General features: G+C 38.7%; 1 protein-coding gene across 3 annotated transcripts; it reads right to left on the reverse strand.

The window, feature by feature from the left end:
- Window positions 1-428: 428 nt before the first annotated feature.
- On the reverse strand, window positions 429-22098 carry adgrg1 (adhesion G protein-coupled receptor G1). 3 transcript variants are annotated; one of them, XM_085413047.1, is made up of 15 exons: window positions 21706-22098; window positions 11150-11224; window positions 9875-10146; window positions 9367-9553; window positions 9094-9133; window positions 8812-8890; window positions 7749-7871; window positions 7440-7556; window positions 6940-6982; window positions 6723-6829; window positions 6437-6552; window positions 6093-6355; window positions 5915-6014; window positions 5411-5688; window positions 429-1960 (listed from the first exon to the last, which is right to left on the reverse strand). In XM_085413047.1, the coding sequence occupies exons 2-15, from the start codon at window positions 11193-11195 to the stop codon at window positions 1833-1835; spliced, it is 1899 nt and encodes a 632-aa protein (XP_085269173.1). In that variant the 5' UTR covers window positions 11196-11224; window positions 21706-22098; the 3' UTR covers window positions 429-1832. The 3 variants fall into 3 exon arrangements, with proteins under 3 accessions (XP_085269173.1, XP_085269093.1, XP_085269012.1); XM_085412967.1 differs by having other exon boundaries at window positions 430-1960; window positions 9094-9136; window positions 11150-11219; XM_085412886.1 differs by having other exon boundaries at window positions 431-1960; window positions 9094-9136.
- Window positions 22099-22493: the final 395 nt, after the last annotated feature.

Genomic DNA, 22493 nt, shown 5'->3' on the forward strand with positions numbered 1-22493 from the left:
TGAATATATTACATGTTAAGGATGATGAAATAATGTTTCCATTGAATCTTTGGAACAAAGACCTGTCCTCTGAAAGACACCATGTCTGAAAAGACAGAATAATGTGACATCCATATGCTAGGAGCAAGGATGTATTTTATTGCTATGGTGCAAAAAAATGTAAAACACTATCATGAAATTTATTAATGAAAGTCTTTTGAGGCATTAAGAAAAGCCATGAATTTTTTCTTCGAAGTATCAGGCTGGCTTCTTCCACCAAATACGTACGCACTGTATCACAATAGAGATGGAAAACAAGCAGCAAGAAAGCAACAATTAAGAAAAAACAAAACCCAGGGGAGGAAGCAGATAAGAGGGAGGGAACAGGAAAACAGCAAGCTGCAAATGTTCTTGTTGTGCAGTGTGGCATGCATCTACACAAACACACAGCAGTTCGACATTTTTAACCAAAAGATTTTTTTTAATTAAAAGTCAATATATATCCAGAAAACCAAAATATACACATTAAATTGAGTGACATATATTTTAGTTTTAAAATTTTGAAAAAAGTGCAAACATCACAGTATCTAAAAGCTTACATATGTGAGTTCTGCTGGACATGACTGAAACATAACGCCAATGAAATACATGACAATTTTACATTTCTATTTATTACTGGAACGCATCCAACCAAATAAATGCATTTTGGCCCATTTTAAAGACAAAGGTCTGATAATCAGGTTTGAAAAAAAGAAAAACAGTCACTCTGGATTCATTTATAAAATATTCACTTATTAATTTACAGTGTGGACAAATGCAATATGGAATTTACCATCTGCACATTAAAACAGTTCAAAAGAAAACTCACTGAGGCTCAACAAGTACATGTTTAAATGACCGAAAATCTAAAGTGCTACTTTAAACAACTTAGGAAGCAGCTATAAAAAAGCATACATGATACAAAATATAAAATAAAAAGCTTATCTAAAGTTCAAAACATCGTCAATAGTATTATATAGCTTTCTTTTTTTTATATACAATAGAACAGTAACCTGCATCTATTCCTGCTCGCAATTTCCGTGTTGGGAATAATTCATAATTATTTCCAACTTACAATTTCTAATTTCACATACGTTAGTTTGAACTTTGACATCCCCCTCCTGTACAACTAGAGCCAGTCTAGCTTTTCTGCAAACGCAGGCTTTAGGCCTGATTAAGGAGTTCCTGAGTGATACTGTCATTTCTTTGCCACGGGCCTAAATTAAAAGAATCAAGTGATTAAATGCCTTTTTGTAATGCAACTTGAGTGAATTATTGATATATAATATTTAGCTAATCGCCACCAAAATTAATTATAACTCAGAATGTGTGACATATAGAGCTATAAATAAACAGCAAATATATTTTGTAAAATGTTTCTTTTTTCTCCTGTTGTAATGATTACTAAATAGAACACAAGCTCAAGAATAAATAATTTAGAGTGAATAAAAAAGGTTTGTACACTCAAAGTTTGAGAAGTTACAGCAGCTGGATTATGTTTGGGAAGGAATACTGACCCATCTTCACTTTTACAGTTACACAGCAGGTCATATTTGTGTTTGCCCGTACAGCTAACTTGTGCTCGTTACTACCGAGTTACAGAGTTAAGAAACGTAGGATATATGGAGAACCTGCAGTACCTTTTTTTTTTAGCTGTAGCTCATATTCTCCTGCAGTTACCACCCCTGACAGACACATTTCATCAGAACACTCCTCCAGGAGAAACGTCCTGGTCGACCTCCAGCTCCTCCATCACTGGTGGTATACTGGCATTATTTTTACATTCAAAGTCCGGCTTCTGCATCTTTGTTCATTTAACTCTTCTCCTGGGCCTGGAGCATGTGCTGCCTGGTAGATCCGGTGCTGCTGCTGCCAAGACCAGAGCCACCAGCCTGCTTCTGCATCCAGTCCAGCATGCAGAATCGCAGCATCAGGAAGAAACCTGTGAGCGACAGACGAGAAACCAAGATTCAAAATGGATTGTTTTTACTCAGTTGCCACAGTATCTGATTGTTTTAAAAAATCTTTGACGTGAGTGTTATAGGGACAGAAAATTTGCAGTAAATATGCTAGCAGGAAACGAGCATGATTTGCAGTAAGAATAAGTCAGTGGCAAAACGTTCTCAGATATACTACATAAAAAATGAGCCTTTAATATCTGTTATTTGCAGTAAATGCCACCACAGCTCTGGAAAACCTCCTGTGTTGTACCAGTGCCAAAGACTTCACGCCCCAAGGACCTCAACAGCTACAGGCCGGTGGCTCTGACATCCCACCTGATGAAGACCCTGGAGCGGTTGGTCCTGGCTCAGCTTCGGCGCCTAACAAGCTCATCACTGGACCCACTTCAGTTTGCCTACCAGCCTGGCATTGGAGCGGATGATGCCGTCATTCACCTCCTACATCGTTCCCTCGCTCACCTGGAGACCGCTGGAAGCACTGTGAGAATCATGTTCTTTGATTTCTCCAGTGCCTTCAACACCATTCTTCCCTCGGTTCTGAAGGACAAGCTGGAGAACTCTGGAGTGGACCATCACCTCACTACCTGGATCCTGGACTACCTCACCGACCGACCACAGTATGTGAAGACTCAGGGCTGTGTGTCGGACAGGGTCGTCTGCAGTACGGGGGCCCCACAGGGAACGGTTCTGGCTCCGTTCCTCTTCACCATCTACACTGCAGACTTCTCCCACAATTCCACCCAGTGCTTCCTGCAGAAGTTCTCTGATGACTCTGCAATAGTCGGCCTCATCACTGATGGGGACGACAAGGAGTACAGAGGACTGACTCAAGACTTTGTGGACTGGTGCCAGCTGAACTACCTCCAGATCAACGCCAGTAAAACCAAGGAGCTGGTGGTAGACTTCCGCAGGCACAAGCATTCTCCACTGCAACCACTGAACATCCAGGGTATGGACATTGAGGCTGTGGACAGCTACAGGTACCTTGGTGTTCATCTGAACAACAGACTGGACTGGACTCATAACTCAGACGCCCTCTACAGGAAAGGGCAGAGCAGGTTGTACCTGCTGCGGAGACTCAGGTCGTTTGGGGTGGAGGGCCCACTCCTGAAGACCTTCTATGACTCTGTGGTGGCTTCTGCTATCTTTTATGGCGTGGTCTGCTGGGGCGGCAGCATCTCTGCTGGGGACAGGAAGAGACTGAACAGGGTGATCCGAAGGGCCAGCTCTGTTCTAGGATGCCCTCTGGACCCAGTGGAGGTGGTGAGTGACAGGAGAATGGCGGCTAAGCTGTCATCCCTGTTGGACAACGTCTCCCACCCCATGCAGCAGACTGTGACAGCACTGAGCAGCTCCTTCAGTGGGAGACTGCGGCACCCACGGTGTGGGACGGAGAGATTTCGCAGGTCTTTCCTCCCCACTGCTGTCAGACTCCATAATAAAGACTTTAACTGATCAAACACATCCACACATGTGCAATAAGACTAAGTGCAATAATCTTTTCTGGCATCGTTGTATTTTTACTCAGTTGTATATAGCATTCGTATTCTATTTTTATCTTATTGTATATTTTTATTCTATTTTATTCTACTGTATATAGTATATTATTTTATTCTATTCTGTACAGCTGTGTACTGTATTTATTCTTATTGTATTCTAATTTTTGCGTCATAACTTTTGCACTGTCCACTTCCTGCTGTGACAAAACAAATTTCCCACGTGTGGGACTAATAAAGGTTATCTTATCTTATCTTATCATTCCTCAGCAGAACAGCTCACTTCACGTGTTTCTAAAATCATTCAAAAGCCTTAAAATATTTTTTTAACTCAAAGATATTGCATAATTTTAATATTTTTTTATTTAAAGAATTTTTGAAAATAAATTATTTTACAGTGTACAGAGGTGAACCAATACACTCGTGTTTTTATCAGCTGCCTGGATGTAGCTGAACAATGACTCTAAAAATGATGAACAGAAAATGAAAAATTATATTCTGTTTTGTAAAAAATAAACCATATTATTTACAACAACTTCTGCTGACAAAAATATAATACAATAAATAATCTGTGGTATCATTTATGTGGTAGTTCTTACAATGATATCATAACGATTCAGTTTAAAAATAATCTTTAATCTTGTTTTACTGTTACGAGACATAGTTTATTCATTTCTATGCTGCCTGCCTTTGCTTGGATCAGATGGTCTTTGTGTTCGTACCATTCCAAGCTTGTGTGCTAGCAACAAGGAAGTTGCAGAGAATCCTATTCTATACAAACGTACAGCCATTATAAATGCAGATAATGTCATGTCAGCAAACAGCTAGATTGGGCTCTAAATTGTTTCTATGTTTAAGAAAATAATACACCTGTAGGTAGGGTCATTTACAGACGTAGCATTTAGCCACTGCATGTTATATGGCTGGCATAGAACACATTCTGATACCACTATGCAGCAATAATGGGGTTAATAAATCACATATTTGGTGCTGAATCAAAAACAAGCATGCTGCATGTGAGAGGAAACAGCTTTGTCTCTGATAGGCAACAGCAACTGAAGGCCTTGATTAATCATGGCCATTGTCTCATTCCCACACTGATACAATAGGCCACTGGCTCCACATGTACAGTCACAGTGTATGAGCCAACAATGAATATACTCCCATCTAACAACCGACTATAAATAGTTAAAAGCTATAAAAGCACGTGGAGATTATTCCAAGTCACTTTTTCTTTGGATCTGTGTATTTATTAGATGACAATGATGTAATTTAATGTTGAGAAGCATCATCATCCTCTTTTGACAGCTTTCTGGAATGTATTCATAAATAAGAACAAATGCAAAGTAGTTCATAAACATGAGCTCATCATGTTTGCAAAGCCAATGGCATGTGTCCAAGGAGTCTGTCATTTCCATTGTTTCCATCTACTGTGCTACAAAAACATCTACATAACACACTGAGGTAAAGTTGCATTGTGTTACAGGCTATGTGGTGTTGAGGTACACATTCCTTATTTGCATAAAGTTGAGGTGTAGGGTTCTATATGCAAATTAGGGGTATCCAGCATAATATAATGCCTCTGGAAACTCCCGAAGGATTTTGAAAGATGAAGATGCATGGCATTTCATGCCTCAGTTTAATTTTTTTTTCCTTTTTTCTTTTGCTGGATATTTACAAGTGAGTGGCCATGTTGGTTTTTGTCTGAAAAGCAAAGAGTCCATGTGAGCTGTATTATCAGGAGCAGTTCAGTGTTCGCACAGCTGTAGGAGAATGTATGAGAGTGAGAGCATCTCTCAGTCATCATGACTGTCGAACTGCTCATCTATCACGTGATGGTCTGCAAAATATCCTTATGGTACTTGTCCTTAAGTATAACATCTCATTTTAAACCTGAAGTGTAATCTGGAATCACTGTACAGCAAAAGCACTGACCTTGAAATGAGTTGAGGATACAGGTGATGAAGAGAATAAAGGTAGAAATGGGCTCAAACTTAAGGAAGGCCAGACCCCAAGTGGTCCCATATAAGCAGCTGAGGCCCCAGATGCTGAGAAACGCCACTCGGTTCTGTTTCCATTCATCCCTGGTGCGGATCTGCCTGTAGACCAGGAACAGCATCACAAGGCCAGATGACACCAGGAGGGCCAGAGTCATCATGTTGGTCAAACAGAAAGCTAGCCAGCCTTTATTCTCATTTATATCCATCCAACACCTGGAAAAATCAAACAGTCAGAAGACAAAGAAAAAAAAAATCCAGAATAAAAATGCAAATATAAAGGCCAAATGATGTTCAAAATATGCTCAGCATTTTATTAAAGATTCCCATAATCCCCTTGAAATGTTTTGCTGTTGCCTTGAAAGCATGATTTTAAATACAAGCATGTGCTTGTATTTATTCACTTTCCAAATAATTTTAGATCAGATAAGGAAAGGCTTACATCTTATATGGATTCTCAGGGTCTTCGCTTGGTGGCACCTCTATGAGCCCATAAATATCACCTATTGGAGCCAGGATGACAACGGGAACAGCAGGAAGAGCTGGAAAAGAATAATCAAGAGTCTTACATGTGCTTTACCTTTATGTGTCATGAGATACATTTCAGAAATGAAACTCACCAAAACCAACTAGGTTCCAAATGTAGGGCTTCAGACGGGGGGTGAAGACCATGTAGACCAACCAGAAAGTGTGCAACACTTCGATGCCCATCCAGGCGAAGGAGCAGAGGAGGGCGTAGTGAAGTACTGCTCCTACCCAAGTGCACACACTTTCCCCTCCCACGTTAGCCAGGACTCCATTGAAGAAAAAAATCAGGCTGAGGAAGGCGAGGGACACAGCTAAGCCCACATGGATGGGCAAGGACTGCTCCTTTGATCGCCTCCTTGAAAGTCAGTGGAAAGTTAAAATAATAAAATAATAAAAAAAATATCTATATTGTATATTACATTAATAACATCTGTACCTTTTCCTGCAGAGATATATTATAAGAGCAACACAGCTGATCAGAGATACGGCACATCCCAGATATGTAATGACAGTAAGCTCCAGCAGGTGGGGCACTGGTTGACGATTCAGGTCCTGCCATAGGAAACAGTGCAGTGAGCAACATGGCCTTCACAAGACACACTGGTACAATGGAGACTGTTGATTTCTGTGTATCTTTTAAAAATCATTACTAATCTCATCACTATTGGTTTCTGTCTGTTGTTTATTTGTTGTATGAAAAGCAGTGTATCCGCATGTCTCACCACCAGCACAGTGAAGTACGTCAGATGGTTACACTGACACACAGTGTGGTTTTCCCCACTCTGTTCTGTCTTACATCCATCCTTCGACCAGTTCACCTGCAGAGAATCTGCAACAGGGAAATATCAAATCAATCCGCATTGCTGAAAATTATGATAAACGAAAATACAGATAAATATGTAAAGTAGCACATAATATTCATCTCTAAATGGTTCCAACCTTTTCTGGTGTCCCATGAAACACATGCCCTTGTTTTTCTTTTCTGAAATAAAGAAGGAGGGGAGAGACATGAGCTGCAATGTCACCACAATGTCAAAGAATATCCACGTCACAGGTGCTTTTATGTGTTGTTGTGTGCATTGCACAGATGCAATAGACAGCCTCATAAATTGCATAAACAACAGTCTGTTTCTGCCAGACATAAGGTTAGAAAAGAAACCTATAAGTGGTTTCTGTGTGTTTGCTGCACCGTGGAGGTAGATATGCAGACGTCACGGAAGTAAAAACCATCTTGTTTGTCTTTTAACAGCATCCACACCTGAGCCACATTTGACAGCCTGTGTGTGTATTGACATCTGTACTGCTGCACATTGCAGTCAATTTCAGCAGTTACTATTTGGTACAGTAAGTGTCAGTTTAAGGAAGTAGCTTTAAGTAATATAAAGTGGGTGGGGAGCGTACTGATACAGGCTAAACGCCACAGAAACACACAAACTTACAGATACGGCTTCATGGTAAAAATCTATCCTAATGGGTTCAGGCAGATTTCTGATGATCTTGTTCTCCACCGTGATTTCCACCACATCATTGATAGGCTTGGCAGTTTTGTGAGCCTCCTGAAACAAACACACACAACTTGACCTTCATCTTACACAATGCAGCATAAATATTTGCACACAAAGCAACAAAAGTATTCCAGATAGAATCGCAAATGTGAACACTGGAAAAAATTGCAGGCTGACAGCTAAATAAGGTCACCTGAAATCCTGTCATATGTGCCTGTATCGACTGAAGGCAAACAGCCTTACCTGTAACAGGGAGATGTTCTTGAAGAAAGTGCAGGCTACATTGTTAACATTTTTCGCAGCTTGTTTTAAGGCAGCAGGGAGGTGGACAGTGATATTGGACTTGACAGGTCTACCAGCAATGGCCTGGAAAAGACAGCACATATAAGAACTGTGAGTTTTTACAATGTAAGCAAAACCTGCTTCACTCTGCAGCTCTGCTTGTAGCTCTGCTTTGAGATTGTTGGGTTACTAAATGACTCTATTTTAGGGTCGTTTAGAGGGAAAAAAAAGTCAGCTTTCAACACCATCCTGTAATCGTCAGTAGAATGCTGCCATCAGTCACTTTTATGTGACTAACCTCCCACCCTATTTTCTGTACTACATCACTTCTCCCCTCTACTTGCATGAATACTCTAGGTTATTCAAAAATGTGCTGTAAAGTAAGTCTGGATTAAAAATGGAAGCACACAGTCTCAGATGCAAAGAAGGTTTTTTGCTAATGTCAGCAGTGCAAACTCTAAAAATATGAATCTTCATCCCAGTTGTATGACTGAAAGTGAAACCTCACTTCTGCAGATGTGTGATTCAGGTGAAACCTACAGAAACCTAATAATTGGATTTAAGAGGTGATATTACTCTGCAGAGCGGGACATTTTTGTGTGTTGTTCAAGTGTTGTTTTTTACCTATAAAAACATATCCGTGTGCCACAGTGGGCGACATAAATTAATTACAATGAACTGCAAATGTTGTTTTTAGTTCATCCCTGACACAATGATCATCTTCTTGAGCTATCATTAGTTTTTATTAAATTTCAATTATTTTTCAATTTCATTTTGTTTCAGTATAGTTTATTACAAATAACATTTTGATCATTTTATCTTTTTTATAATGTAGCTATAATTAAATGAGATTGTAAGATGAGGTAGTTCAGAACAGTAACACTGCAATACAACAGCTGACACACTATCACAGAGCATCCACTCTCTAAAAATAAATCATCAAAGCCTTCTCACACTGGTTGGTTTGAAAAAGAAAAGGTTAATCTGAAGACAAGTCTCTTTAACTTTTGTGTGTTTGTCTTACAGGTGATGTGACGCTGTGGCCTTTGAAATCTTCCTTCATCTCCACATCAGATTTGTGAGCGTATGGAGGCTCAGCACACCTGGACACAAACATCAGGCACAGCCATGATTATAAGTTTGTCATGTTTCATTTGAATGGAGCAATATTACATCAGACAGCTAATGTCTTCACTCCTCGTTTGTAATCAAAGTTTGTGTACTTCAGGAAGGATCAAGTCTACAACATCCTGCCATGATATCCCTGCAATAAACTGGTGCATTTGAGGAAAAGAGAGGAAATTACTTGTTGGGGCCGGATTCCCGTTTCGCCTGTTCACATAATTCTGCTGCAAAAACAGAAAAGAAGAGAAAGTTCTGATTCTGACATGCTGCACTTGATAACAGAAATCTGAAATGCTGGTTCAGCAAAGCTAAATATGAACAACATTACAGACAAACTGAGTTATTGGAACAAATAAAACAGTACAGAACATCAATTTTATTTTTTGCTAAATATATTTCATTCACAGATTTTCTATCAAGAATATGCTGACACAATATGTGTAATCTTCCTTACTGTAGTTGGTGGAATTTGCTTGAAAGTTGTACGCCATCCGTGTTTTGTCGGTGATGAAATCATGATTAATCTCGGTATTGAGGATGCCGTAGTCTGCTTCTTGTGTGTTTGGGCCATCACTCAGGTCAGTGCAGCAGGAATCCTGCAGGCTTGCAGGTGAGCACAGAATAAGCTTCTTCTCTCCTACCTGAACATCACAACAGGAAAAACAAAAACAAAAAACAGAAATTATCATAATAATCTTGAATTTAGCTAGTGTAGTGTATGCAGTGTACAGAACATCATATAAATTTTACATTTTGTTATATGGCTTTTAGAATGTGGTGGTGGTATATTATTATACACATGTGCTTTTTCCACATCTTTCATTTAACTACCTCACGCTCATTTTTAGTTGAGTTCTCCTGAACTTTAATGTTATTGAGTAAAATAATGGGTGTCAAATGATGAAACAAAAAAAAATAGCATTTAGAACCCACACTTAAATTTAAAAATTGTTATCACTTACTGTCAGCATTAACTGGTCCAGCAGTGGCTCCCAGTCCAGACAGAACTTGATGTCCTCCCCTGACTCAAGTCCAAGGTGCTTGAAGGTAATCACTTCAGATCTCCTACACTGGGCTGTGATCTGCCCGTTGATGGACAGAAAGCTCTCATTGGCTGAAATGGAGATTCCTTTACAGCCAGTAGAGATGTTGAGGTTCAGGCTCAGGGGGTTGTTGCCATGGTGCCATGTGCCGCAAAAGTTCCAGTCCAGGTCATTGTCATTGTTACTGGAAACTGTTAAAATACAGCACACAGTATTAAAACATAATTAACACATTTAGCTAATTGGTTCTCCCACTTGTTTTGAAAATGAAAAATTTCGTCTACTTCACAATGGTATTAGTGACCAGTCCAGATGATAAAAACAACCCTCTTGCTGCACTCTACTGTATGTGCTTTCATCCTGGTGGTAGTTTAAGGGCAGGGATTATTCAAGAGAGAGAAGTTAAGCATTTCTAAAGTAGACCTCTTGCAGGGACTTTGCAATGTGGACTACAAGTGCTCAAATAATATTTTTCACTTCTCTTCACTGAGGTGATTTAAATATTTGTGGTTTGAAGCTACTGGGAAACTTAGTGGGTTGTATTGCAGTTCTATAGTACTGAGTGTTTCCTAGCATGTTGTCGCTATATTATTTTCCTCCTCCAGGGCTTTGCTTTGGTTACATGACTGAAAGCAATGAATACTACACCTCCGCATTCAGTAACACAATCCTGCCATCTACCTGCATTGTTTGCTAAAATGTCACTACTTTGGCTAGACTTTAGGTTCAGGGCAGAAAACTGACATGTAAATGAATGTGTGTCTGCCAGCACTTGGGTAATAGGTCACAGTTACAATTTACAAATTTTAAACTTATGATCAGTTCATGAGCTCGGCGTTGCATTGATTCCTATTGGAGCCCATGTGTCCTGCCTTGCTTTATGATACTGACCGAAGAGTTCTTATGGTAGTGGAAGCTTTAACTCTCCTGTGTCAGCAAAGTATTTCCTTACTATCTGAGGCACTCTAGTTGTCTAATGCTCACAAACAGAGGTCACATAGAGAAAAATACTATAAAGGAAATGCTATGAAAAACTGATAATCTAATATATTTTTGAGAATTCTGTCATGTTCATTTAATGTCTCTTCTAGAATATCTATAAAAAGGGCAACATAACGTATAATGTAGGAAGTGGCACAACATGAATGCAGTTTGCTTTATGATGAACAAGATAAAGTATCTCTAAGACCTTACCAGTGGTGAGGATGATTAAGAAGAGCGCAAACTTCAGATTATCCATCGGCTGCAGCTCGGTTGCTAACACCTGTTCTGCAGAAATACAAAAAGTGAAACGGTTTTAAAAGGGGAACAAATTTATAACTGCGTAAATGCTTATGCAAGGAGAACAGCAATTTAGCACCATTAAAATCAGTGGCTAAAACTGTGTGTGTGTGTGTGTGTGTGTGTGTGTGTGTGTGTGTGTGTGTGTGTGTGTGTGTGTGTGTGTGTGTGTGTGCATGGTTAAATGAAAGAGCACAGTGTTAATTTGCAGCCAATTTTAACCACATATAGAAAATGTTAGAACAAATAAAAAAAGCATATCAATTACATTCTTTTTACATGAAGTCATAAAAAACGAAACAAAAAGTTCCCAGTTTAATGTAATGACATTTTCTTAGTGATACCATTCTCATTTGGACGCCTGGTTTGTTATCTGTCCTTATATATCAGTGAACACAAATGAGTTCAGCCTCAAAATAAACACAGCGACCTTTCTAAGCTCTTATCAATGGAAACAGTCTTCCCCTTGTAACGGGAATGAGAACACATACACATGCATCAGCAATTCAGTCTTTCCATAACCCTACAGTGAGCTGCTTTTCCTCCAAGGTCAAGTGCTGAATAGTCAAGCAAGCTTATACTGACAGTTTCCATGTCCACCACCAGTTAGTGTCTAAAGCAGAAAAATATACAACTGGGAATTTTCTTTGAAAAAAATCCACTTTGCATCATATTAGAGAATCACATGACTGTCAACAGACGGACATGTCTCAAATAACCACAAATGCATTTTTGTCATTTTCAATTTCAACCAAAGACGGAAACTCATCCTAGTCTGGTGTCATTGCTTTACATCACCACATCCAGACAAGCTCATAGCGTGGAAGTTAAAACCTAACAAATACTAGATCTGTGACCACGTCGCGTGGGTTTACTGCATGGTATGCGTGACAGTGAGAATGTCTGGAAAATAATCAAAAAAGCAGACAGGAACCTGTTGAACCACAGACAAAGCAGGCAGACAGACAGAAAAAAGAACAATAGAAAGACAGGGAAATATCACACTGCATATCCTGAGAGGACAGCTTGCTATTTATAACACCCACACTCGATACTTGAGAAAGATATAAGCCTTGCACAACCCACCCATTAATGCACAGAGACATACAAATAAGCAAACAAACACACACAAACAGGAGGTTTATTTGATGAACACACAAAATGCTACCTTACTTTTTTGCATTATGCGGCACTTTCACTGATGCTCTATTGGCCTGGCTTCAGTTTTAGAGTTTGATAAGTCGGTGATGTTAACATGCTCAGTTCTTTGTTGTTTTTTTGCCTCTATATCTTCCTCTTTCCTCCCTTTTCCTTCTCTTGACACCCAAATTGGTCAATGCAATTGGCTGCCCCTCCCAAGGCCTGGTTCTGCTTGAGGTCTCCTCGTGTCAAAAGAGAGTTCTTCACCCCCACCATTGCCATATACTTACTCATAGAGGATGTCTGTTGTTAGGATTCTCTCTATAAAAACAGTAGGGTTTTTAGCTTACAGTACAAATTGCCTTGAGATAATAATCTGTCATGTAAATAAAGTCATATTGAATTAACTGCATTTTCTTATATATACCGACATGAGAATGCTCTAAATTTTAGAGCGTTAGTCTGTTCTATCGTTATCTGTGTCACATGTCTTCACTATGGTCATCCCAGTCAACACACAAGCCTCACCACTTGTTACTCAAGCATTTAGTTTGAGAGCGACAGCTGAACATTAGCTTTCCTGTGAAGATGCCACGTCACACCAGCCAGTTCTCTCAGCTGCGACACTTCTTGTGATGCAGAACTGTGGTTTGACATAAGATATCTTCTTGAAATGAAGCCAAGAAGACAATATCAAAATATCCCACAGTTTACTTTTCAGTTCAGTTATCTAACACAAAGACGTGTGAAAATGAAACCTTTGTATTTTCCGTGTCAAAGTGTGGTTTTGGCATTTCGTTCTCTGATAATTTAAAAGTGACAAAAGCAAAAAAGTTGCTAAGGTGTAACTTCAAGCGGTGCATGCTTGAGAAACTAATGTGTAATATAGTGACCTGCCAGGAAGGAGTGCAGTAATATTTCTCTGCCTCAGTTAAACAGATATTGTAGTTTAAAATATGTTACTGTCTTTTCATTTATCAAGGCTTTAGGATCTTTAGAAAACTTATTTATCTGAATTACAACTTTTACTAGAATAGCATGATACAATATGATATAATAACATGATTCATTGTGGAGCTCTGTATCATAATTTCAGCCTCTATGTCAGGAAAAAAGTGATTTATGAGATATTGAAAACGATGTGATTGGTGGTGTCAATTTACTGTATTTTTTCCACCCAACTATCTCTACGGTTAACCTTGAATGGTCAGAAAAAGAGAAAATATCCACTGAGCGGCAGTTCTCTGTGTAAAAATATCTTGTTGTTCAGAGGAGGAGCTTGCTTTGAACTGATAAGAAGGCAACAATTACTCAAATAACAATCCACATATGTTCACCAAAGGTAGATGATAAACTGTTGCAATAGTTTGATGGGTGAGAATTTGGTGTTAATAAAAGCATTCTGTCCTGTATCAACAGGTCAGCAGGTCAGAGTGGTAGTGGTAGAGTCTTTGTACATAACTTCCAAAATGCCACTGACTCCCTGAGTATTGTTGCTATGGTTGTCCATCCCTTTACAATCACAGAACAGCCATCATCTAATGACTGATTTCAGGATGATGATGCACCGTTTCACAAATTCAAATGGCCTCTTCATTCACTAGATCTTAATCCAACAGAGCACATGCAAAATGGGAGATTCACATCACGCATTTGCAACTGATAAGTCTGCAACAACTGTGTAATATCATCATGTCAATATGCTCCAACACATCTGAGGAATGTTTTTTTGTTGAATATGTTACAACAGTTCTGAAGGCAAAAAGGATCCAACCTTGTAACACCAAGGTGTGCTTAATGAAGTGGCTTAAGAAGAAGTAAGCTTGAGCATGGGATAATTGCTGTTATCAGTGTGTCTCATGAGAGAGACATCTGTTAAGGAAAAACATCAATTCCATCGGTCTGTTTCATGTATGTTATTACAACGGAAACGAAAGCTCAAGAGACCAGAGCTTGGATGAATCTTCAAAAGCAGTAAGTGATGAGCTTGTTTGGTGGCCCTTGTACCATGGTACCATGCTAGGACAGAAATGAGCTGTTGTGGTACCTTAACCTAAACACACACCTCTGTCTCTCCTGGTGGACTCGGAGGAACAGGAGTCCCTCCCTCTGTAGATACAAAAGGATCATTCTAAGGTTATAAAAACACGACAATAGTGTCATCAAAGTCCTACATATGACCTTTACACCTACATACCAATTTGGACTTTTTCGAGCTAAAATTCCCAAAATGATCCTTCCACAAAACCCTAATTTAGTTTGGCTCAAAATGTCAGCTGATCTCCTCCTACATATATACATATAAGCTGAAATAATGAAGTTGTGAATAAACATGGGTGTGGTTACTTTGTCAGCTGTTCCGTTTCTCATGAAAGTACATTTTAGAAACTACCCATATCATCAAAGAGAGTTCCTATTTATATAAATAAATAAATAGGTAAGAAGGCCAATCTTGAGGCTTTAAAATGTTTGTCTTAATTTGTTATGTCTTATTGTTTGCATCTTCATAATAGAGTCCATGGTCCCAATACGTACTTAACACAATCCCCAAACTTTAAATTTAGAGTTGGGGTGAAATATCAGGTGCATCGCAGTGGTGATGAATTCACACACAGCATTAGTGTATGATTTGTAGCAGCATCACCCACGAACTGCTCATTACAGTTTTCTCATTATATCTACGAAGAGATCAGAGGTTAAAAATAAATGGCCACTGTCACCACACCCAGAGCTACAAGAGTGAACACACACTGTAAGCTTAGTTAAGGTGACAATGATGCCTATTATCAAATCTTTTATGTGCAATTATATAATTGGGTTCGAGTCTTTGCAAAGTTTGCAGTGACACAAATAATTTAAACAAATATATCCACTCTCTCTTACACAATATTTCAGCTTGTCGTGTAAACTATCTCTAATTCTGCACTCACTCTCTATTGTTCATGTACACTGGCCAGGGATCAATTCAGCACAAGAATTTCCCCTTTTCTTTCACTTCCTATGCTTGTGTGAATGTGGGTGTGAAAGAGATGCAATGACCAAAGCCTGGCATACGTGGAAGTGTGTTAGTGAGACGCAGTGCTCGCATACCGTAGCAGTCTTAGAATTTCTCACCTTTCAGCACAAAGACTCCACACATCCAGAAACTAAATTCACTCCATTTGTCACTCCTACACATTTATAAGATGATATGATAAGAGCCTTTGCCTCAGCATTTATGTGAACACATGCATCCATTCAAACTACCCACAACTGTGTTAACGAGACAACACTTGTGATTCCCCCGTCTGCTTGATTCTGTTTTCCAGTAATGACATATGTGGGTCTGACTCACCTGCCTATATGAATCATCTTTACAAGTTCTCACACTATGGCACAAAAGTCAAAACAATGTGTGACACAGATGGCAGAAAATGATACCAGACGGAGTACGCAATCTGTGTTCCAAGGTACATGGATATGTAACACTTTTATATTTGCTAGTGAATTATCCAAACCTAATATATTTTGCCACAAAAGTTTGAAACGTTTCTGCTCATCAAGGCCGACTGTCTTTGCCGTTCTTCATTCTCATTCATCAAACATAAACTACACTGAGAAGTGGACATGAGAAGTCTGCAACAAATGCGTTATGCTATTGTGTCAATATGGACAAAAATCTCTGAAGATTGTTTCTCTAATGTTTTTGAATCTTTAACACGCAAATTTTAGGCAATCTGAAGGCCCGAGGGCCCAACCTTGAACTACCAAGGTGTTAGTAATGAAGTGGCTGTGAAGCTTGAGGTAGGGCTGCTCGATTATGGCAAAAATGATAATCACGATTATTTTCACTGAAATTGAGATCTCGATTATTTGACGATATTTATTTAACCCTTTAAGACCTACCATAGAACCAAGTCCACCAGAGCTTATATATATTTTTTTTTACATGCTGTAGTGCCATTTTTGGGAGCATTTCAAGTTGCTATACAACTGTTATAGCCCATATTTTAATAATATGTATGCATTAAGTCCATAGTAATTACATTAATTACAAAAAAGTGCAATAAACTACAAAACAATTGAAAATCGTTTTTTGTTTTTGTTTTTTTTACATATATTTCTACTTGGGGAAATTTAAGAGGCTTATCCCTCAAAACTTTAAATACAAAAAAGTTGCAAAAAATAGTTTCCCACCACAGTAAATTTATTTTGAGTGTCTTCATAGTTTTATTTTGGAGATACATCAATTTTTATATACTGCAGGAAAAACAAAAAACAATCCTATGATGCAAATTTGCAAAGAAAGCAGCATGTGCATCAAAATAAACTATTTCCAGCAGTGCAATTCGAGTTCTAAGCATCACAGAAACTATTCAGAAAAGTCAAACATGACTTATAAAAACACCAGTATAGGCTTTTAAGGCCTACAAGTAAAAAACTACATTTTCCGTGAAAATGAAGTCGGTTTCGGACAGGAAATGGCGGACATGCGATAGTTCGCGTTGACGTCTTGTTCAATGTGGGAAGTGTTACGAACAGCTGATCAGATCGGCAAAGCGTGTTTCTGGAATATTATTTTTTTGTTCCTGCAAGCGCTTTTTATGCAATTTTTGCAAAGCTTTATGTGGAAGGGAACCGTGACCGAGGACAAGCTGATGGCATAAGATGTAAGTACAACTCCTCTGGTTTCATATGCAAAACAAATTATTGCGCTAGCTTACGCGGTTCAGGTTCTACAGGGATTTAAAGGGTTAACAATAACAATGTATTGAATAATGACTTTAAAAAATAATATAAAATAGTGTGCAAATACTGATAACAGTGCAAATGTTTGCAATATAAAAAATAAATGAAAAATGTAAACATCTATGTTTAGTGAACTTTGCAGTGTTGCTCTCAGTTACGACACTGTAGCAAAGTGTACACACTATGTCTACTTGATCCACGTCAAGTAGAACCCATAATGTTTCCACACCACTGAAGTTTTTTTTCTTTTACCTCTCTTTTCAACCAACGGCAGTCACTCTCCTCCCCAAATAACTTCTGCATAGCTTTCCGAGCTTCCCTTGGGTCTTCTTAATTGTTGTGACACATGTTGGAAATGCAGAGAGGTGCGCTTGATTTGCCACACGGAGCAGCGTGAGAGTAAAGCACGAGGGAGGGGCTAATAATCGGCTCAGTCATTTTTAATGATCGTTGAAAGCCCAGATCGTAATCGTGATTAAAATTCGATTAATTGAGCAGCCCTAGCTTGAGGATAGGTAATTGTAATAATAATAAAGAGACAAATCTGTTTCAAAAATCCAGTAGTTTAAATTTGTTTTATGTATGCCTTTACAATAGAGACTACCGCTTGGTTATCAAGCAGGGTTATAGTTGTTATACTTACAGTTGCGGTGTATGTTTGGTAGCAGTTTACTACCACAAATACACTGTGCTAGAGTACCAATAAATCTGCTGCGGTTGTACTTTGACCTACATAACCAACCTGGTTTACGCTTGTACTACAATATAAGGTAGTCTAAGGTAGTGATCAACATTGTGGCCAGCGCTTACAACTGTATGGGCTGCGTTGACAGCAATGTGTAGTTACCTTTCTAGGCAGGCATAATCTTGTTTTGGTTCTGGCATATGTGAAAACGAAGTACTGACTACTGGTACTTTTTGGTGTGGGTGATATAAAGCAAAAGAACGAAAACCAAAAAAGTGCCATCTACATCTAAATCAGACACATGGACTTATTTTTTTCTTACAAGGGCAAGACAAAGTAGATGGATTTGTAAAGAGTACTGTATGATAGTAAAAAGTCTGAAAATAATCAGCCATGGATGCCAAAGTAAACACTAGAGCTACCTCCCAATTCAGAGTGAGCTAAGAAGATAACATATCGATCACCTGGTCTTGATGAAGACAATGGGATCCAGATATTTGACACCATCTCAATGCTTTTTCATGTATACAGCCACACCTAGGTTCTACAGAGAAGGGAAGTGCAAAGTTGAGGAAAGGTACAGCAGAAAGGGTTGCATTAACCTGACACATGTGGACATCACAGGCACTGGATTCATACAACACCTCACATCTCAGAAATGGTGATCACTCTCTAGGTTCAAGACTTATTTAATGGTACAATAGTCTACATGTTTGCATTGAATTGGTAAGTAAATAGAAAGTATTTTAGTTAGTCAGTAAACTGGACTAGATTGCAATAGAAAAAGTTCAGTTTGTCAGGTGCATGCAACTTTAATTACAAGTTTGAATAAACTGTGTTGGTCAGTCTGGCTGGTTAACAATCACACTTTGCTGTAGAAAAAAATGACTGAAGACATCATTTGCAACAGAAAATATATGATAAAACACAATATATCACAATAACTTATTGCAATATTTAGCAAAAGTATCAGAATCACAATAAATTGTATCATTGAGTTGGGTATTATGATAATATTGCCCCTTTGGGTCTTTGGTAATTCACACCTCTAGCAGATGAACTGAAACGCGTTGCATCGCCTCAGACAAAGACCTGTGCAATGTGGGCTAGATGTTAAGTGTGTTGTGTTATTTTGGGACACAGCCCACGCCACGACTTCTAGCATCTATGCAGCACACACATTTGCTAGATATAGCCATAACTGAGCAACGAAGTATACCAAAAGTATCTTAATGTAAATGCGTGTGACAGACTTATCTTCTAGTGAATTATAATTTACTTGTCAGTTGGGTTGATTTTCAACCAAACACGAAAAGATGAAGCTCTGACGACAGTAGACGAAACTGCTAGGATCAGCATTTCAGCGTTGCCACTGAGGGCATGCTAGGATGCTCACATTAGCATTTCTCTTCAAAAGTAAATGTTTATTTCATATACACATCTCACAAGACTTAGGTATCACATTATACAATTCACTTGTGAAAAGGGGCAACATTTACATTTTTAGTCTATTCTTAGTTTAATCTTTCATGAGTTAATGAGAATGTTTTCTACAAATGATAAGCACCTCCTATTAAACCCTTTGATATACGTGACCTGGTTTCAGTAAAAGTACCTTGAAAATACCATTTCCTGTCATTCTCAAAGATTTAAAGTACCTCAGGGTAACATTTTCTGTCACTGCTTTTCATGTCTGTCCTTCTATTCTGCTGACTAGTCACCTGAGTTAAATATGTGAAAAAAAAAAACGACCCATCCAGTTTCACCATTTCTTTTACCCTCAGTCTTGGAACAAGCTGGAGCATTTTAAATTATAGACATATTAACATATTTATTATGAATGTGCCTTTAAAGTAGCCTGAGTTTGTTTCCTGTGGCAGTTTTCAATCTAAATTCACCCCACTCGTCTACAAGCAGCAGAGTGAAGCAGCAAAGAATGTGCATGGAAGAAGAGTAAGCCAGGGAACAAAAGCTGCTCTTTGTTGTCAGGCTTTAGAGCTGAAGTGACAGCGAGCATGAATAAGGGTCAAAGACCACTGGCTGATTCAGAGGCTGGTTCAGCCAGTGGTTAAAAGAACTGTGCACACCCATACTGACAGCTTACACTTACAAAGCTGTCACTTACTTTTAAATTAGAATATTCGCTGATTGCATTGAAACGTACGTATGTGTTTGGATTTACTTATTTTATGGCTCTATATGATTTTTCATCAAGAAAAATGACAGAATCAATTAAGGGACAAAAAAGGGGTCCTTAATAAGCATTTCAAGCCTTTTCTAACACTGGCTTAAATGGTGCTGCTAGGAGGAGACTTCACTGGGCTACACTTTTGTGCAACCGTTTCCTAAAAGATAAGACGTTTTTGTTTTTCTGAAGCACATTACATGAAGCAATGGGCCCAGCAGTGCTGCTGCTGTCATGTTGATTTACAGCACTAACGCTGAGCGGCTACTGAATGAGTCTCAAAGTGAGATTCTATTTGTAATAAGTTGTTTGTTTTTTCTCATCTCACCACATGCAGCAGACACTCAACTAAACCCCAGGAAAGCTGAGTCAAAGCAGGAATGCGGAGATATTTTTCAAGGTTAGGTGGAATATGGGTCGTGGGGAATGTTCCTGAGGGTACATTTGCATTGGACCTTGCATACCTTCCCATAGCACCACAGTGATGCAGGGTGCATGTCTGTGCATGTGATTACATGGCTCCTTTATCTGTATCTCGACATACTCTGCGAGGAAATTGGAGGAGCAGGTGGAATGCTGCACACATTTCCTTCGGGGATATGAATAAATCAATAAAACAACACACATACGAACTCTGGCACGGACAAAAGACTGCATATTATTAAGTCTAAATCACCCCCAGTGTGGCCTTAGGTGATCGCCAAGGGCTTTGGTTCGCCATCAACGGCTTTCTTTTCCTCATTATTAAAAAAAAAGAAGTCAGCACAAAGGAGAAGCGCTTTCTGCAATGAGTCACACAACCACAGCAGCATTTGCATTTCTCAAGATGAATGGTTAAAAAAAATACCCTTCTCATTTGTTACTTTATCACTTTCAGTTTCCAGTAGTTCTCATATCTGCATGTGCTGCTTTATCTAATTTAATTTGGGCCATTGCCCATCTTCTGTTGTTCAGGAGTTTTTTTTTTCTACATGAGTGAAGTCTTTTGATTGTGCATCTCATCACTGACAGGAAACCGCACGCTACAGCTGTAAGGAGAGCAAGTTCGAGCTGTTATCACTACCTTTGATGGCTGCCTTCAGGCAGCAGCATGAACCCAGACATCACCTCTTTGTACAGATACAGGCTGAGAGAGGTGAAGAAAATGGTAACCAATGTCACAACCTTTTTACTGTAAACAGCGCACTGATGTATTCCTAGCTCAAGCACGCACATAAGCAATGAAAAAAGAAATTAATGTGAAATAAACAAGGCAAAATAACACATTAAAAATGGGTCGACCACTGTTAACCAAGCCATTTATAATAAATACTAACACTGAACCACCATTATTATCTTACAGGGCATGTAACAAATGAGCCTTAGTATCTCTCTCCTTTTTAATGTTTTTGTAAATTAATTATCACTTTATAGCACAAAGATTATTTAGTAAGATTATTTTAGTTTATATTTTATTCACAAAATGTTTTCATAAATTAATTGAGGTGCAAATGTATATCAGAGATACTCAAACGCATACATAAATAGATACACACACGTCTATCTAGCTATCTATAATGTGATATATACATATCTCTCTGTCTCTCTATACACACGCACACATACACACATATATATAGAGAGAGCGAGAGATAATGTGATATATACATATGTGTGTGTGTTTAACTTTAGCCTAGGTTTCTAAAGCCAACCAATATGCAGCATTATTCTTCCATGAGCGCGTAGGCTTACCTTGAATATTTCCCCCGTCAGTATTCGAGGTTTCAGGTCTCCTCGTGAAAATCACCACCACGCTTTATGATGTTCAAAGTCTTCACCTAACACTTTCGCCCACTGTTCCACTCGCAGTGAACCCACTAAAAATGGAAAAGTGTAGTTCCACACGCCCGGGATTCTCCAATCAAAGAAGCGAAAATGTTAACCGGGATAAGGAAAAGTTCATCCTGGACCGTTGCTGCTATTTTTTTTTCCCGGTAATTGCGGCAGCAGCAGTTCGAAACCGTGAAAACGTTTTTTGTTTTGTTTTTTAAAGGAAAGTGAGCGATTAAAAAAAAAGTGTCCCAGTAAAACGATAATTGAAGCCGACCACCGCGAAGCCTGTCCACAGATAACTAGGTGTCCGCGCCGGCAGCTGTCGAGTTTACTATAATAAGGGAACTTTTCCTTTAGACTTTCAAAATAAAACCTAAGCAAAATAAATAAATAAATAATAATTAAATAATGCAAAAAACTCATCTTGTAATCTCAGACAGATTCTATGTGTTTGTTAAAAGCATATGCATCTTTAAAAAAAACAAGAACTAAATTTAGCCATAGAGTAATTTAGTTACCTATATTTTTTAGGAAACTGAACTTGACTAAGTTTCAATTTCACACTTTGGTCATTGGTGCTTTTATTTTGAAGCCACGCAATTTTGTCCGTATCTCTCTCTCCCTCTCTTTAAAATTCCGAGTTTCACTTGACTGCTGTCACAGCAGCAAGGTGTTCAACGGAAAGCCAGACAGAGTGACTATCCCTG

Source organism: Rhamphochromis longiceps, linkage group LG1 (assembly GCF_057381845.1).
Source record: "Rhamphochromis longiceps isolate RC_006_pf linkage group LG1, R_longiceps_female_GT1.1, whole genome shotgun sequence".
In the NCBI taxonomy this organism is placed as follows: Eukaryota; Metazoa; Chordata; class Actinopteri; order Cichliformes; family Cichlidae; genus Rhamphochromis; species Rhamphochromis longiceps.